Source organism: Mytilus trossulus, chromosome 14, assembly GCF_036588685.1.
Source record: "Mytilus trossulus isolate FHL-02 chromosome 14, PNRI_Mtr1.1.1.hap1, whole genome shotgun sequence".
Classification (NCBI taxonomy): Eukaryota; Metazoa; Mollusca; class Bivalvia; order Mytilida; family Mytilidae; genus Mytilus; species Mytilus trossulus.
The window spans coordinates 28,627,076-28,645,432 of record NC_086386.1 but is presented as its reverse complement, the minus strand read 5'-3'; the positions used below and the strand labels follow the sequence as shown (position 1 = coordinate 28,645,432).

General features: G+C 31.5%; 1 protein-coding gene across 1 annotated transcript; it reads right to left on the bottom strand.

The window, feature by feature from the left end:
• Positions 1-8,187: 8,187 nt before the first annotated feature.
• On the bottom strand, positions 8,188-14,923 carry LOC134696723 (uncharacterized). The gene is made up of 7 exons (XM_063558648.1): positions 14,778-14,923; positions 13,471-13,523; positions 12,672-12,783; positions 11,726-11,808; positions 10,590-10,649; positions 9,994-10,053; positions 8,188-9,075 (listed from the first exon to the last, which is right to left on the bottom strand). The coding sequence occupies exons 1-7, from the start codon at positions 14,867-14,869 to the stop codon at positions 8,216-8,218; spliced, it is 1,320 nt and encodes a 439-aa protein (XP_063414718.1). The 5' UTR covers positions 14,870-14,923; the 3' UTR covers positions 8,188-8,215.
• Positions 14,924-18,357: the final 3,434 nt, after the last annotated feature.

The window sequence follows — 18,357 nt, the reverse complement described above, 5'->3', positions numbered from 1 at the left end:
ACATTCCGAAACGTTTTAATAGATACAGAAACGGTTATCTGATTCAGGGGTAGATAATCCTTAATATTTTCTACAATCAAAGTTTTTTAAACACTCAATTTATGAATAAAACAACGACAATTCATGCCATTATTAGAGTGGCGAAAACTGAACAGGTACAAACTTCGGGGCGGAACAAGTAAAAAAACAAAATTAAAAGAGCTCTGAGGAAATTAAAAACGGAAAGTCCCTAAGCAAATGGCGAGATCAAAAGCTGAAACACCTGAAACGACTGTATAACAACTGTCACATTCCTGACTTGATACAGACATTTTCGTAGGTAGAAAATGGTGGATTGAACCTGGTATTATAGCTAGCTCAAAAGAGAGCGAAAGATACCAGAGGGACAATCAAACTTATCGAAAATAAACTGACAACGGCATGGCAAAAAAAGAAAAAGACAAACAGACAAATAACAGTATACAAGACACAACATAGACAACTAAAGACTACGCAACACGAATCCCACCAAAAACGGGAGTGATCTTAGGTGTTCCGAAAGAGTAAGCAGACCCTGTTCCACATGTGGTATCCTTTATCTGTAGGTCTAAAACTCTCATTTGTATGACAGCATCATGAAAATTCCATTATATTGATAACGATGAGTGAACAAAACAAACAGACAAACAAAATATGTAAATATGGCAAAAATAGGAGTACAGCATTCACATGGTTAAGCATTGACCGATTTAAACTTGTCTCACACTAGATATACGTGCATGTATTCACAATCAACAATGAAAATCCTGATGGCAATTAATAAAACTGTTAACAGCGTCTGAAATAATTTCATTTTTATCTTGAATCAAAGTAGAGGTTTTTTCTATTTTTTGTGCTGTTCTCACATTTCTTGATCGGTGTGAGGAATATATTTCTCCTCGCTAGTGAAATTTTTTTTCTCAGCACATGATGGTCGAAATTTCATTATGACGTCAAGTTTTCTTTGTTTCTTCTGAATTTCCAATTATGACGTCATCAATAAATGCGACAATGTCTGATGACGTCATATAACAAGAACACAACTTTCTACAAAATTTAAAATGAACGAAAAATAATCATTAGAGAAAACGACCGCGCCACTGACACTCGTGTGTTACGATATTTCTCCACTCTTAACTGTTAATTCTTTAAAAAAAAAGCTCGGTAGTTCTCGTGCTTTTACCATCACTGTTCAAAAGTCAACAATTTCGTATAAAGGTGTTAAGTATAATGAATGCACAACATAACTGTTTTTCGAATGTGCTAATAAATATCTGGTTTAATTTGTGATGATCATAATGCATACATGAACTATGAGAGGTTTATGCAGTTGACTGTTTTTGTTATTATTTGACAGACTTACCTTGTATAATTTAAACACGCATATTCTGGTAGACAGTTTCCATGATTTAAAAATAGTAGAGGCAATAAAAAACACACCAACAAGAATACCATAGTCAACCTGATGTTGATTTATTTTTAGTTGAAACACACTTGAAATGTATATCCTTGCAAGTTTAAGCTTCAGTGTTTTCATAAATGTGAAGAACAACCGGAAATATGGTAAATGTATACAATATTCAATAAAAATAATATTGTCACGGAAGTATTTGGGTGATTTCCGTTAAAATAAATCATAACGTTTTAAGTTTGAAAAGTCATGCTCTTATTTTATATATTCCAGTGATCATTATGTAAGTTACATGAAACCAATAGTTTTCACAAACTTTATGTGTTATGAATGGTAGTTCTTCTTTGAACGACATAGTTACAAATGGTTCATAATGAAAAAGGAATTATTATAGTAGAATAAATAGAAACTGAATGGAATTTTACATATTAGACTGACTTAAACGGAGTTTGAAACTATTTAACGAACCCTTCCACAACCGTAAGGTATAACAAACCGATCGTATCTAAATTCAGGGCAATTAAATCAACTGGACCGTACAAATTAGGATGTGCTTTTCGGTTTGACATGAGTTTTTTTGTATATTTTTTTGTTTGGAAGAACTAAGTAATAGCTTTATTTTTACATTATCACTTACAATAATATGCATAACACGTCAACTTTAGATCATAGAAAGCCGTTGTTGTTAACCTGCATTTTAAACAAATTAATACAATGCTACACTAATAGTGTTTGTTCTATGGTAATATTGTTGTTTTAGTGTCCTTCAATCTTGCTTATGGACTTTTTTGTATGCCTTTTGTGTTTCTTTGTTGTCATATATGCTTTTTGTTAATTGTGAATAAGGTGTCTACACAATGTTGACTGCTCTTTTCTTTTTTTCCTGACATTGATAGCTACCATACCTGTTTGTTTTGTTCACTGATCATTGTCAATATAATGAAATTATACAAGTGTCATACAAGTGAGACGTGTAGCTAGATATAAAACTAGTTAGATCATCCGATTTCTGCAAGATAAAATGCTTCTTCCAGGTCAGGAATATGACAGTTGTTTTCCATTCCTTTCATTTCTTAAGAGATTTTGATCTTTCCATTTGATTATGGACTTTCCGTTTTGAATTTTCCTCGGAGTTCGTATTTTGTTTTTTACTTTTTGCCCAGTGAAATTTGGACCGAACTTTTGTCTTGCTAATCATTTGTGTCTACCCATCAAAGTAAATCTATTAACAATTCACTATATTAGAGAAAAAGTTCAATTAAGCAAATAAAAATTATAATTTAAGAACCATAACTCATTTCAGATATCGGTCTCAAGACTAATTTTGAATTTTTTTTTCTCCCTTTAAACCATTTTTACGTTCAGGGTTCCCATCTTTTACCAATCGGGATCATATAAAAAACAATTATTGCTGAAGTTCATCAATAAAGAGCAACAACTCTTTTCAACAGGTCAACTGTTTTTTCATGGTATTTGGGGTATGTTTTCATATCCTTTCCGGCTGAACATCTTGCGCACTCTTGTTGTTTATGTTTTAAGTTATAGCAAAACATATTGGTACGAATTATCTTTGACATAAGATCACTTCTATAAGCATGCCGAAGATTTCATCTGTTCTTAATAAAGTGCAGGCTTTGTTAAGGTTTCAGTTGTTTAAATATTTTGTTCATGTTGAAATTGTAGGCTTAACCAAATACATTGGATAGAGACATGATATGTGAGGATAATACAACAAATAAGGAGTAGACTGTTTGCAGTTGCTCTTAATTTGATAAGTAAAAACATGCATCAATAAAAATTATCATTCGGGGAAGAGAGTGGATAACAACGTTTGCATTGTTGGTCAACATTCCATTTTGCAATTAAAGTGTTCATTATTATATCATGCACCGTTAAAAAATCTAAACAATCATTGCAAGCATTTAATTCCTGATAGGATAACGCAGCAAAATTGAGTATACATTAAGGTTGTCTTTGCTGAGAGAAAAAAAGAAAATAGTAAAGCTTATCTAAAACAAAACGTTATCCAGTCGTTCTTCGGCTAAACTTGCATAAGGGTTTCATTTTATTGATGTATTTTTTGGCGAAGTTGTATTCGAGAAACGAAACGACACATTTACCCCAAAACAAATTGCTAGACACCAAAGTCCACGTCATTTGGCAAAGCTCAATCGAAAATGATTGTCAGGAAAGTAATAACTTAAAGTTATTTCCGTTTATACATTGGATCGTTGATAAATCATCCTATCAGATAATGTTGTAGAGCATACAACGTTCACGTATAGATATATTACTATACAAACTGCATGAAAACAAATCCATTGAGAATACCAATTATAAGGTCATTACTAAAATGAGACAAATAAATATATGATAATGGGTGGTATTCACAATGAAAGGAGAAAATAGAACACACCTCATACATCACAAATCAAATATAACCAACTTTCTGTCACCTCCCTTTTCAAACATAAACAAATGGAAAACACACCCACGAACACCAAGTACTAAACTGCACTTTCAAATTAATTATGATACCTCCCTATTATGCAAACCTCTTTTGATAGACAGAGGTTTAGTCTATTAATTGTTTACCAAATTTAGAAAAAATAATCATGTGTGATAACTGTAAAAGTTACAAAACATATAATACAAAACAACGTAAAAGTGAGCAATTATAAGAAACCGTTCGGTAGGTCAACAATTAGCAAAACCCGTATCGAAGAAGATACTATATTAAGCTATTAAAAGCCACGAATGTAATGAAATTGAAAGGGAAAAAATATACGCTCTAATTTATAAACAAAAAAATAATTAAACGGAGACAAAAATTATTAAATCAACAAAATAAACAAAACACTGGCTCCTATCTTGGACCGCCATATACAGAATGTTGCATGACTTCTTATGTTTGTAATCGCCAATCCATCGGCCTGATAACCCGGGAGTATGACACCACATAACAATTAACAAATGAACAACAATGAACAACAATGAAAGTCATTTGATCTTTAGATCGATATAAAGCCAAAAAACAGCTTACGAAAACATTGTTAACTATATCTATAACATATCTTTAGATTCGAGAGTACTTACGTTCTGCAACTTCTAAACGTTATTTAAATGCCAATCACAATACTCTTCTTTTTTTTTATCTGCAATAAAGATTCATTATCCACGCTAAAACGCAAACATTTTAAATCATCGGATGTATGAATACGTAGAAATGACCAATAAGGAATTGAATAGAAAAGTAACATTCAGCAGCTGGGATCGAAATATAGGATTCGTATAAATGATATTTATAGGAAAAGTCTTCAAAGATGATAATCCCAAGTGTGACGATGTATAATTGACATGACTAAACGGACTGCATTTCAAAGATCGGGACAGCGTTTGAAAGATTAAAAAGTATATTATTCACCGAGCACCTTCGGTTATCCAGGGATTTTAGCGGAGTTCGTTTTCCTCAACTATAAATTTTCTTTGATGTATTTTGTATATTGTTTATATTATTGATTTTTGTCATCCTGTTGCCCGTTTGTTTTCAAAATTGTCAGTTTCAATGTTCCTTTTGTATTTTTCGACCGTCTCTTTTTCACATCTAATACTTGTGAAAAAGACAACTCTTAAACAACAACATAACTATTTTATATGTGAAGCAGGATCTGCTTACCCCTCCGGAGCAACTGAGATCATCCCTAGTTTTTGATGGGGTTCGTGTTGCTTATTCTTTAGTTTTCTATGTTGTGTCATGTGTTCTATTGTTTGTCTGTTTGTCTTCTTTTATTTTTAGTCAGGAGTTGTCCTTTTTTTTTCGATTCATGAGTTTGACTGTCCCTCTGGTATATTTCGTCCCTTATTTACACAAGTTTATATGACTAATCGACCTGTGGCTTCAGCTCTACAAAAATGTTGAAAAGAAACTTGTAGTTTCTCACTCCGTGACGATTTGACGGAATTAGCAGAACCATTTGTTTTAAAAATATCAGAAAAACAAAGATTAGATTTTATATAATGTGAGGGTACCAAAATTGCACATATTTTTACAGTTTTCTTAGCCTACGCTTATTTATGCTTCAAACAAAAGTTTGCATTATTGGTTTATTTTGTAGATGTATCATTATTTACTATAAAGTTTCACCGATTCAATTTTGAATCCAAATGGAATCATAGAAAAATTGGTCTGAACTGACCTCCAAACCATCAATGAATCTGTAAAGAGGAGTACCCAAATTGCATCCATGCTTAAATGCGCATCGTCAAAAGTCGAATAACAGAGGTTTTGTTTAATTTCTTCACATATTTGGACAATTGGATATTAATCTATGCTTACTCTTAATTTTTTTTTTAAATGGATACTTGCAACATATTGTATTTGATAATTTGAAAAAGTTAACGTTTTGATGACGTCGCATGGCGACATTTCCGTACAATTTGGGTTTTCAGGAAACACTTCATCTGTAAAAATACAAGTTTGTTAGTGTCTTGGAAATCTTGTAAGATTTTCGCTGCTATTTTTGCTAAATAGGTGCAATTTGGATACTAGGTGCAATTTCGGTACCGTTACGTTAGCCATATCATCAAAAGGTTGATATATTTTGTATTTTTGTTTGGCTGTCTGAGAGAAAGTAAATTTCAACTCGTATGATTTTACAAATTAGTCACATTCGTTGATTTCGAAATAAATTGAGATATCTTCTCATTTCTGTAACTACTACAAGGGAACAAAAAACTGAGCAACACGACCACCACTAAGAAAAGGGGGAGGTTTGATTTTAAGGAAGGTTATTAGATCCTGCTGCATATAAGGCAACCGTCGTGTATAATTAATGGTGGATATCTCTTATCTTTGTAAAATAAAATTTTGATTTTTTTAGATCCTAAAGGTATTCTACCTCAGGCATAGATTACCATGGCTGTATTTGGCAAGACTTTTAGGAATTTTGGTCCTCAATGATCTTCAACTTCGTACTTTATTTGGCATTTTAAACTTTTTTGAATTCGAGCGTAACTGATGAGTCTTTTAGACGTAACGCGCGTCTGGCGTGTAAACTAAATTTAGTCCTGGTATCTATGATGAGTTTATTTACTACCACTGGGTCGATGTCACTGCTGGTGGAGATTTATTTCCCCGAGGGTATCACAATCCCAGTAGTCAGCACTTTTGTGCTAACATGAATTACCATTGATATGGTTATATCTATAAATTAACTTATACAAAATTTTGATTTTTTAAATACTAAGACTATTTTACCTCAGGCATAGATTACCTGAGCTGTATTTGGCAAGACTTTAAGGAATTTTTGCTCCTCAATGCTCTTCAACTTCGTACTTTATTTGGTATTTTAAACTTTTTTGGATTCGAGCGTCACTGATGAGTCTTTTTAAGACGAAACGCGCGTCTGGCGTATATAGTTTAGTCCTGGTATCTATGGTGAGTTTATTTTCATAATAAAGAACTTCTGGTCAAAATGTAGACGTAAATACCGATGTCTGTTAGGTAATGCCACGCTCTTTTCACTTTGAAAACCAATATCAACCCTGGATGTGTTCCATAGGTGTTAAAATGTTTTGTCCCTATCCAATATATTCACATTTTTCATTGGCTGTTAAAATTTCCTCGACTTTTATAATGAATGTTCGTTGTTACATGACCTAACTATTGTAAGTATTGTTATAAATATGAATATACCGGTACTCAGATGTGTTATAGGTGTCAATGAGACGAATCTCCACTAGAGACCAAATGAAGTATTGCTAGTAAGTGTGCGAATCCATACTGCATCGTCAGATATAAAACTAACGGCCTTATGTATGTAAAAATAAACTACAATAATCAAAATACATAAAACATAATACAGTAACAAACGAGAACCTCTGAATTTCTGTGTCCTGATTCTCATCCTGCATATGCATGAAGTAATTGCACCTGAACGCTAAGCAATCAAAAATATTAATTCATTAATCTTAATGTTTATTTCATTCACAATAATCTTTTTTTTGTAAATTCCTAGTAAATTCTCTTATAAAATAAATTGGAACAGTGATTTTATTTTCTAGTTATTATCAACCTCATAGATTGAAAATAAACTAACAACGCAATGTGCTGCGAGATTTTTCCTCAACGTGTTCTTAACCTTCACTTAAAAGTGTAAAATGATTATCAGCTTTAAATCATCTAATGCATATATACCAGACGTTTCATAATTTCGGTGCGAGAATTATTTTATAGCAATTCTTCGCTAGTAAATAATAGTTTTTAAAATATATCCGTAGATAATATGTTTATCCAATGTGAAGTAAAACAGTAGGTTCCCTACATTGAACGTAAATTTCTACATTTAACCCTCGACAAAAACTTTTTTGATCAAGACGTTAAGGGAATTGAGACGGGGAATTTGATAGTTATCTACGGTAACAAAAGCATTGAGGATCCAAAATTCAACAAAGAAGTGTAAATTATGGGTAAGGATATATATTATGTTTTGGGTAAAAACAATCCTTAGTTTTTCGAAAATTTTATACTTTTTCAAACATTGATATTCTTATATAAATTACCATATAATTAATATTTATGTCAGCACCAAAGTGCTGATGATACCTTCGAGGACGAAACGTCCACCAGCAGTGTCACCGACCCAGTTGTGTAAATAATTATGAAATGTACCTGGATCATAATTTGATACGACAAACATACGACTTTTCAGTGACTATCTGATCAAATAGTAAGAAAACAAAACAAGTAAAAAGTTGAAAAGCATTTTTCTTTTTTTAACACCAATATCAAAGTGTCTGGCCTTTTGTTTTACAGTCATCCTCTATGATATTTCGATAATTGTCCTGTTCAAGTAATTTTGACATGGATGACATTGTAGTTGGCAATTTCAATTCGTCTTGACTTACACTTTCGTTGTTTTTACGCACGACATTTTGGGTTTGGGTGCTGTTACCATTCATTACAACGTTAAATGAATTTGACCTTCCAGCTGTTATGTTTATTTCAGCAGAAATTTCATACTGATGGGACTTTCTTTTTAGTTCTTTTTCTAATTGCTGATACATGTGCATATATCCTTCTTTATCGGAATTCGGAAGAGACGAAGTCGAAGATGAAGAATGGCTTCCATTAGTGCGTAGAACACCTTTTTCGTAGTCATGTTTTACGGATTTCCGTTTTTCTAGTAAAGCGTTATACGGATGTAGGTATCCATCTTCTGTTTTATCTTGAAAGTTTGAGTCGCCTTCATACTCATGGGAATTTGTGTTTTCTACTAATGAATGATATGGATGAAGATATTCGTTGGCGTCTTTTGTTTTATCTTCAATGTCTGAAGATTCACTTACAGACGAACTTACAACGTCTAAGTAAACATTTGTTTTATTCGGTTTATTCGGTTTGTCACATGATACTACCATCTGACTTTCATCAATCACGTGATACATATATAAGTCACTTTCGATCTCACTTTCCTCAGCATTTGGTTTATCGTTCGAAACATTCAAAACAACATCTACTGGATTAGTTATAACACGTAACTTTTTCTTCATAGCTTTTAGTTTATGTTTATAGCACAAGACCATCACAAGTATAAAACAAGCAGCTGATAGACAGTAGATTATCAGGTTCGTTGTTGTAAAAGGGCCTATAAAATATAAGTAAGTCGTGAATATCAACTGCATAAAGTATGAAAATTGTAAAACATGATTGTCTGATTGCTGCAATTGCTTTACAACTGGTGAATAATTCAAATGATATATATATTGCGAGAAATAAAATAAAAATTATTACAATAATCCAAAATGTCGGGTGTGTACTGCTTGACATTTATTATTTCTCATTGACTAAATAATAGCTAACAATATCTGCGAGAACTGTCAGATCTGAACTTAGTTTTTGTTGTTGTTAAAGGCATTAAATAATTCCCTGTCATTGGAAGCTGTTTTACTGTGTTTTGTCGAACTAAATAGCATTTCAAGTGATTTTGATTTTATGTTGTACTGAGCATCATTGCCGGAATCATATTGGGAGTAAGAAAACTTGCACAGCACAGTCTTTTGGTTTATGTACCAAGTGAGGAACCTGTTATCTAGTGTTTGTTTGTTTTTTTTGTTATGCCTCATATTTGGTTTCTGTTCATTGGTTGGTTCACAAACAAGGCCATTGTTTATAACTGACAATGTAGTATGGGGTAAGCTCATCGAAGAAGGTGTAAAATTGATCTATATATAGTTGTTAAAGTTATGACATGTCTTGTCTTTTATGGAGAGTTGTCTCATTTGCAATCATACTACATATTGCTATTTAAAAAAAAATAAAACAAATATGGTGAATATTGAATATTTTCATGCGTTTCGTAAGACTTTAATAGAAACAGAGAGTGCCGGAACTTTAAAATTGATTTAAAATTTGTAGAAATAAAATATGTTATTTTGTTCAATGTTGTGTATGTATTCATAAAAAAATAGAAGGGTATATATTTCACTATTATTTAGCATGTATTGATCAAGAAAGTACGAACTATAGAGTCAAATTTTGTAAAGCCTTTTCACAAACCACATACCTGTCTGTTCAAGAAGATTATTTTGAACAGATTTTGTTACTGTTTCATCAGAAACTTTGTCTAAAAAAGATAAAGAATGACAAAACATATATATCGAAATTTGATGTTAAAACTAAACGTTAAATCCTATCATACATTCAATTAGTAAAAACGAACAAAAACTGATTTCGTGATTTTGTATATTGTGAAGTTTTTTGTTGAAAAAAGTAAAATAAATTAAAAAAAAAACCACAATTGTAATGTTTTAGCAGATTTTTTTGACAACTTTAAAGTTTACAATTGGTGACTCACACAACATGTAAAAATCTTTCAGTGTGCAGTAAATGTTAATTTTTTTTTAAATTCACAATAAAAAGTTAACAAATATATTCTAAAAAATGCAATTGTCGTTTCCTATACAGTTTTTATAATCCTGCTAAGGATATTTTTTTTTTTATTTTTGAAAATGTTATTGACAACAAGTAATTTAAGCGGTTTTCTTTTTTTTTGTTTGCGCATCTGTAAGTTTTTGACTGTATTTATATAGGTATCTACCTTAAATAATGATTCTAGATTGATAGTTTTAAGATCAAACACATTAATGCAATATATATTACCTGTGATGTCCAGTTTCTTGAAAAAAGTAGTTCTGCTTGTACTTTGTATTTTAATTTCATCTATCGAGAGTCATAAAAAAAATTATTGAAACATTTTGTCACACAATCAACACTTAAAGAAAATTAGCTCCTTGAAGCTGGTAGATAAATGTATTTTCAAAATATAAATATTTCATGTTAATCATTTTGATAATGTGGATAACTCATCATAGATACGGGGATTGCAATTGTGTTCTTGCGTCAGAATCGCGTTTCGTCAAACTGATCAGGGACGCTCGCATAAAAATGCAAAGTTAAAATGTCCAAAAAAAGTATGAAATTAAAGAGCATTGATGAACAGATTCCTAAAGGTTTTGCCAAACACAGCTATGTCTATCACTGGGGTAGAAAAGCCTTGGAACTTAAAAAAGGCAAGATTTCGTAAACAGATGATTTATATTTTTTCTGACCATATCAATGATAATTCATGTCATCACAACATTGCTGACAACTGGACATGTGATACCCAGGAATTGAACGAGCGAATACCTTCTTCATGTGGTACATGTAGTAATATACATAGCTGTAAATGATTAATTTATATGTACTCCTCGATAAGATTTAAGAATTGATACTAATATGTTGTTAAATGAGACTGAATACCCTACACTTATCATGTAGTTGACTATACTTTTTATATTTATTGATCAGGATTTTGATTTTAAATGGACGAAAGAGGACTGTTAAATAATCTTTTTAATTCAAGGATACCTGAGAAGTTCGAACCCAGGTTTTAATTTTGTGACTATGAAAACATGGGTGAAATCAATCAATGTTTTGCCAATTTTAGTATGTCAACATGTTTACAACGCACATACTACTACATATCTCAGCGATAACAAGTGTTAAAGTCTGGTCATAGAAATAATAGCAATAATTTTAGTCATTTATCTAAGCAATTTTAAAGTATAAAAAAATGTCCTACTCTTCAGAGGTCAGGATTTGCATAAGTCACGCCTATTATATTATTAAAAAGAAGATTGTCAAAACAGCATGATTGAAACAATTGCATACGTAAATGCATATAAACAAGAAGAAGGGTACCAGTGGAAGTTGCAAGATCATAAACCGTTACATTATGTAAAATCAAAACTTACCTGAGGTGGTATCTGTAGAAACATACGGACTTAGTGTCGTGATTTGTTCTTCAGAAGTACAGGAGCCATTAACATGGTTACATCTACGAAATAGCACTAATTTTAGAATGAAGACTTGCTATAAGGTATCTTTTGTTTGGTTTTAAATGCTTCGTATTTTTCGAATTTTTGCATTTTTTTGCGTTGTTGATTCGAATGTCACCAATGATTATGCTTTTGATGAGCTGCTGCTTTGGCGTACAGTACTTAATTCTGGTATCGATCATGAATTTATCTAAAAGAATTGTTTCGTTCACAGCTACCATTTGTACAATTGGTTAAACTCATACTAGTCACAAGGCTTTAAATTTTGAAGGGCCTAACGAGGTTTTCACCTACATAATCCACGGTCTGTGCGTCTGTCTTCCAAAAAAACTTATATCTTCTTATACTCCATTATACCCTCATTTTCTAGTGGCAGTCCAAATTTCCCAGACCATCATCCCGAATGACCTCTATCTTGACAAGACCTACCTATTGCATTTATTGTTCACTTGTTCTCGTCCTGAACATGCATGACATATTTGCCACTGGACGTTAGGCAACAAACAACCAATCAATCATCTAACACACTGAAGTGTTTCTCTTTAATGTTTAATGTTTCACTACCGACAGTAATTAAAATACGATAGGAGTTTTTACTAACGAAAACAATAATCCGCTTCTTGTTATTAAGTCAGTCAAAATCTAATGTCTAGAACTTATTCATTATTATCTGTTATCTATATCACAGTTTTAAATTATCCCTTAATGAATTACAAAAATCAAACTTACTGTGTAGTCTCATATGAACATTTTGTTCTAACTATGGCCAATATAAAAATAGGAAAAGCAAATAGTTTGCTTGAATGTCTGTTTCATTTTGAACACCGTGTATTATGTGGGCTATGTACTTTGTTCATATTACCTTTCAGTTATGGAGCATTGACAGATGCTTGTACATTTCTTGCCGTAATTACGAGGACCACACGGTTGGCACGGAATTCCATTTTCTTCTGTATTATATCCTATTTGGCATACTGTAATATTAACTTTAACTATGTAACTTTATCAAAATATTTTACTTGATATGGAACGATATCGCCGTTAAAAATAAAAATGTACACTAATGAAAAGGATAAAATCAGAGTTATATAACAAGATTTACAATATGTTCTGTACCTTAATGAATTATGATTTATTGTTAACTAACCGAAAAGGTATGTTTCCTCTACGAGAGCGTATGAGATCTTCTTCAGTAATAGTAAGTATTCGCATTTGTCTTAACTACTTATATAGTTTCATGACCTTGTTTGTCTTTTATTGTTTTTCTGTTTATTACCCTGACGATGTTAGTTTAAATTGACTTATCAGTTTTAAATTTGCACTAGGTGTCTTATGAAAGTAGAAATTGTTGTGGTGAAATTTTTGCAGCCTTAAAAAGTATTGCATTTTATAATATGGATCACGCAAAAAAAATATTCCGTTTTATTTATATCCTTACTATGATAACTGTATAAACTTTTTATAAATAAAAACAAATATCGAGTTTTGATTATCACATTTATCCGAAAGGATTCTAAAATTTTATCTAGACATAAAATATTAACTTAAATACTAAGACTAAAAACGAATTACTCAAATTATCAATTTGACAAGCTTTTTCATGTTGGTAAGACATATAATCAGTTTTGTTTTTACGGTGGGTATTTTTCGCAATTACTTACCTTGACAATTGTTACCAATCTGCTCACTTCCAAAGCAGCAGTAGTCCTCTTGGCTAAAATGGTTAAAACAAATCTATAAGATGTAAAAATACTTTCAATTTAACGAATGTAATACAGTTTTTAGTTGCGCATTGTTAGTATTTTTTTTATGTGGTAAAAGTATTGAATATATAAAAAAAGAAGATGTGGTGTGATTGCCAATGAGACAATTGTCCACAAGAGACCAAAATGACACAGACATAATTTGTTTTAAAAATAAATAAAAGTAATTTCATGTTTTGATTTGACATACAACTTATTGTGTTGTTGTTATCTGTTCGTCGATTTTAAACACGAATCAAATGATAAATACCCCCCCCCCCCAAAAAAAAAAAACCAACAACAACAAACAAACAAAAAACACAACCCAGACCTATTCATTGGAGTTCCCCGAAAGTTATTTGGATACATTAAACCGTTTTGAATGAGCAAAGTCGATTATTTGACATAAAATCAATTGTTTATTGTGAACTTTAATTATCATCGAGTACCATTCAGTAATAATAAACAGTGCTTGAAGATTTTTAAATGCTATTCAAAATTGAGTGTTCGTCTAAATCACTACGTTAACAAAAGTCAGATATGATTCGTTGATTATTTATAGCTATTTACTGTATATTTCGCGGTTTCTAAGAAATGGAAACTTTATTCTATACTAGTAGATGTTAAAATATATATTAACTATAATAGATTTCGATAGATATATTCATGTGAGATATACATGTTAACATTGATAATGAGTGTCGTTTTTGAAAGGGGAATGAAAACATTAACATTTGAACAACATGTTTTAGACTACTTTCAATCTATTCCACTGCAAATGTTAGCTGTTCAATTGTATATACAATTAGCAGACACACATTTATTTCCAGTTACATGTTCCAATTGAATAATGTATATAAACTCATAACAGGCTCAGGGGATATAAAATCTAAGCCGGGAATGTCACAGTATATACCCTGTCTGAGACCTGAATAACAAATAATATGCATTACATCTACAAATTTAAAGGACTCATCAGTGACACACGAATAAAAAAAAAGAGCCCAATAAAGTACTTTTGCAGGATATGATCAATGCACAATTTACATTTCATATTCCCTCTTAAATAAACTCTTGCGTTTGACATCTCAAAGTGTAATCTATTAACATTTAGGTCAGACTATCGGGTTGATAGCGCCAATGCAATGAACGTGAAGTTCAAATATACTAATTTTGAAATGTCTGCAAAATTCATATCGTCTTCATTTATTTTGTAAAATACTCACGTTGTAAGATTTTTACACACATTTCCTATTAAACAGGATCCATGAATGATGAATAGAACAGGTAACAAAACATAATACAACAACACTAGCATTTTTTATGTTGGAAATAGCTAATGTTTAAGAGAGACATTATCTAATTTCTAACACTGAACGATTAAGTTTTGATTGTTTCCAATACAAAATCAACACAGGAAACAAAGTTCATATATACAAAACACAATCAAATATTATTGTTAGGGAAATATTTAGTTGTTTCCGTTAATACATCGCATCATTGATATATATTATGATATTGAATTGCACACTGTAACCTACAAGTGGAGTTATTACATAAGCTGATCCAGTAAGGGAAATCAGTCGAGAATTTAAAAAAGAAATGTAAATGAACGATATAAAATTGAATGAAAATGGGGAATGTGTTAAGGAGACAACAACCCGAACAAAGGAAAGAAAGCAGATGAGGATCAATAGTGGGTCTTCAACTAACATGACAATCCGGCATCCAGAGGCGGGCTTAAGCTGGCCCCTTAACAAAATGTATATTAGCTAAGTGAAAACGAAGATACGTTCCTTAACATCAAGAGGCGGCATTTTCAATAGCGAACAAAAGATCATTTAAAATGTTTACGGATATATGATCGATAAACAGTTCCCACCCCAACTTTCGGAATACACCAAAAAAATCATCGGATTTATATCGGATGTGACTAAGGAAACTTATACTATGCATACCATGCAACACCCAACACTATTTTTTGTGATCAAAGCCTTTCCAGGGTAAAATCTAATGTTTTTAAACTTTTGCTTAGGCACTTTTCTTTTAGAATTTTGTATTTTTGTTATTTTATTTTTTGATACAGATAAGTAATCATATAATGACATATACTGTTTTTGACTGATATATTAGAAATGTCCACTCGTATATGGATATAACGTGAAATTGTTTTATTATAGTGTTGCCGTGTATTGTTAAGTAGGAAATTTGGTACAATAGTCATTGAGAGGTATGGTGAAACATTTCAAAGGAACTAGATGTTTCTAAAGATGCTTTTTCTTGATGTTGAAAATTAGCTCCTGTCCATGTTTTATAAAGATCCATGAAAGTTTTTCAAATTTTTTTAAATAAATTTATTAAGAAAATAACATTAAATATAACACTGTATGACAGTATAAACTGCAATAATAAGTCCATCTATCAGTAATATACTGCAAAAAGTACACATTTCAAGACAAAAGAATGCTTCCCAATTTCTTAAACGCTACTTCCAAAAGTTCATACAATTCAAAGAATTTGTTTAAAAAGTAATTGCTCTGTAGCAAACACCAAATCTCAACTGTATCTTTGTGTTAACTGTAGAGTACTTTTATTAGAAAAATTCGGAAAACTTTCTGAGAACTGTTCTTGTCATTTATATAGATTAGTATGTTTGTTTTCCGGTTTGATAGATTTTAGACTAATCAATTTGTTTGCCCTATAATCTTGCTGTTCGGTGTGAACCAAGGCTCCGTGTTGAAGGCTGTGCCTTGACATATAATGGTTTACGTTTACAAATTATGACTTGAATAGAGAGTTGTCTCATTAGTGCTCATACCACATTTTCATATTTCTAACTGACTCTATCAAAATATCATAGCTAGCTACACCGTCAATAATTATTGCAAATAATTATGTATTAGTTCCAGTCTTAAAAATTGCGAGCCTGTCGCGTATTTAGTCCACAAAAGAATCATCAGTAACGTTGATATGTATTGCAAAAGTATGATTGTGTTGTGTTTTAAAAAAATAGTATTTCCCATTCATTGTTTTATGATATTTTTAATTAATCAAATTAATTTGGAAATGTCCCTCTTCTCCTTTTTCGAAATCCTTTCAGGTATTCATATATAATTGCACTGTTGGTTTACGATTAATGTGACTTTTATTCATTATAATAGTATTTGAAGCTTTTCAATTTGTAAACTCATCAAGAATATTATGTTACTTTTATTCTTTGTGCATAAAAATGCAGAATATGTTTTTTCGTTAGACCAGCAAAACAATTTCGTTTCTTTGTAATAAATAAGACTTTGCTTTATGACTTTTTCAAATGCAACATGTGTTATACAAGCAATTGCAGTACTTTAAATATTTCATCATTTGCTTTGTGAATAATGTTTATAGATTTTTTATTATTCTTTTACTCGGGTTTTACTGTCGACTAAAACAAGGTATTAAAATGTTTAGTGTCTAAAAGTACATTCTTTCTTTCATCGTATCTACTTTAGAGAACTATTCAAACGTAGGGCATTTAAAATCTATCGCATATTTTGATTTTTTTCTGGTATGCCGATTCAGACTTGCAAACATATATTTATGCTTGTTTTAGATTTACGAGTTTGACTGTCCCTTTGGTATCTTTCGTCCCTCTTTTATGCATAATTAAGGCTAACTCAACATCACTTTTTTCATCAACAAACTTTTCTAGAATTAAAACTTTGGTTCTTGTAATGGAGCTGTCATGAAAAAAAATTGACACTTTACTGTTAAACAACGTTCGTACGTCTCAAATTGATTGAAAGATTAATTTTAACCGTATCACTCTTATCCAGAGAATATTTGCAGAGGCAGGTCAGCTTTAATTTTGTCTCAGGCTTCAGTTGTACAAATTGGAAGTGACCTGGTCGATGCTAATGATCCAAAACGTATCGGAAGTCCAGTGACACGTCCTGATACGCAGCTTGCATAAAATAGTCTGGTAAGTGTTATTAAAAGAAAGTGAAATATGAGAAACGAATGCTTAAAAATTAATACTAAACAAACTCATTCGAAAACATACAGAGTGGGACATCGCATTAAAGACATTGAATGTATCCTATGTTTTGGTTCCAATATAGATGCAAAGACATTTTAGTGTCTCATGTTTTTATGCTCTGAAATGTTTCTTTGGTGCAATATTCATACTGTCATATTTCGTGCGCCTCTGGATAGTCTAATGTGAACAAAACGATTGCTGTAGAACTAAATTATGCTACTGGGCATTCGGATGATTATAGTAATGGTTATAAAATGACACTATATTTGGTATATTTAATTGCTTATCAAAAGTGTTTAATTAATGACGGTCTGTGGCAGGTATGTGCGATTCAAATTCTTATGGACTAAAATTGTTCGTTTTTGTACCAAAGGTCGCAGGTTCTGTTCTAACAGTCTGTCTTCCTTCACCAATAATAACTTACCGCCACGAGATAGCGCAATAATGAGGTAAGTGGCGTTAAACACCAATCAAAAACTCAAATAATGCTAACATCTACATTACTTGGTAATTGTTTGATATTCTTTTGTGTTTATTCAAAGAAATATCAACAACATAAACATTATGTTTGGATAATGGTGCTAAAATGTTTGTCAATAAAATAGAGAAATATGGATATATACAATGTATGTGTAATTGTTTTTTTAAATAATTGACTCTTATCTCGGAATTGTATGGTGCTCTAACATACACTTTCATTAAACGATTCAACCTCAGCAAGCTTACTTTCACTATTCAATTCAATGTTAAACAAAGTTGATCGTGCAGCTGCTAAAGTTCTGTCAGGA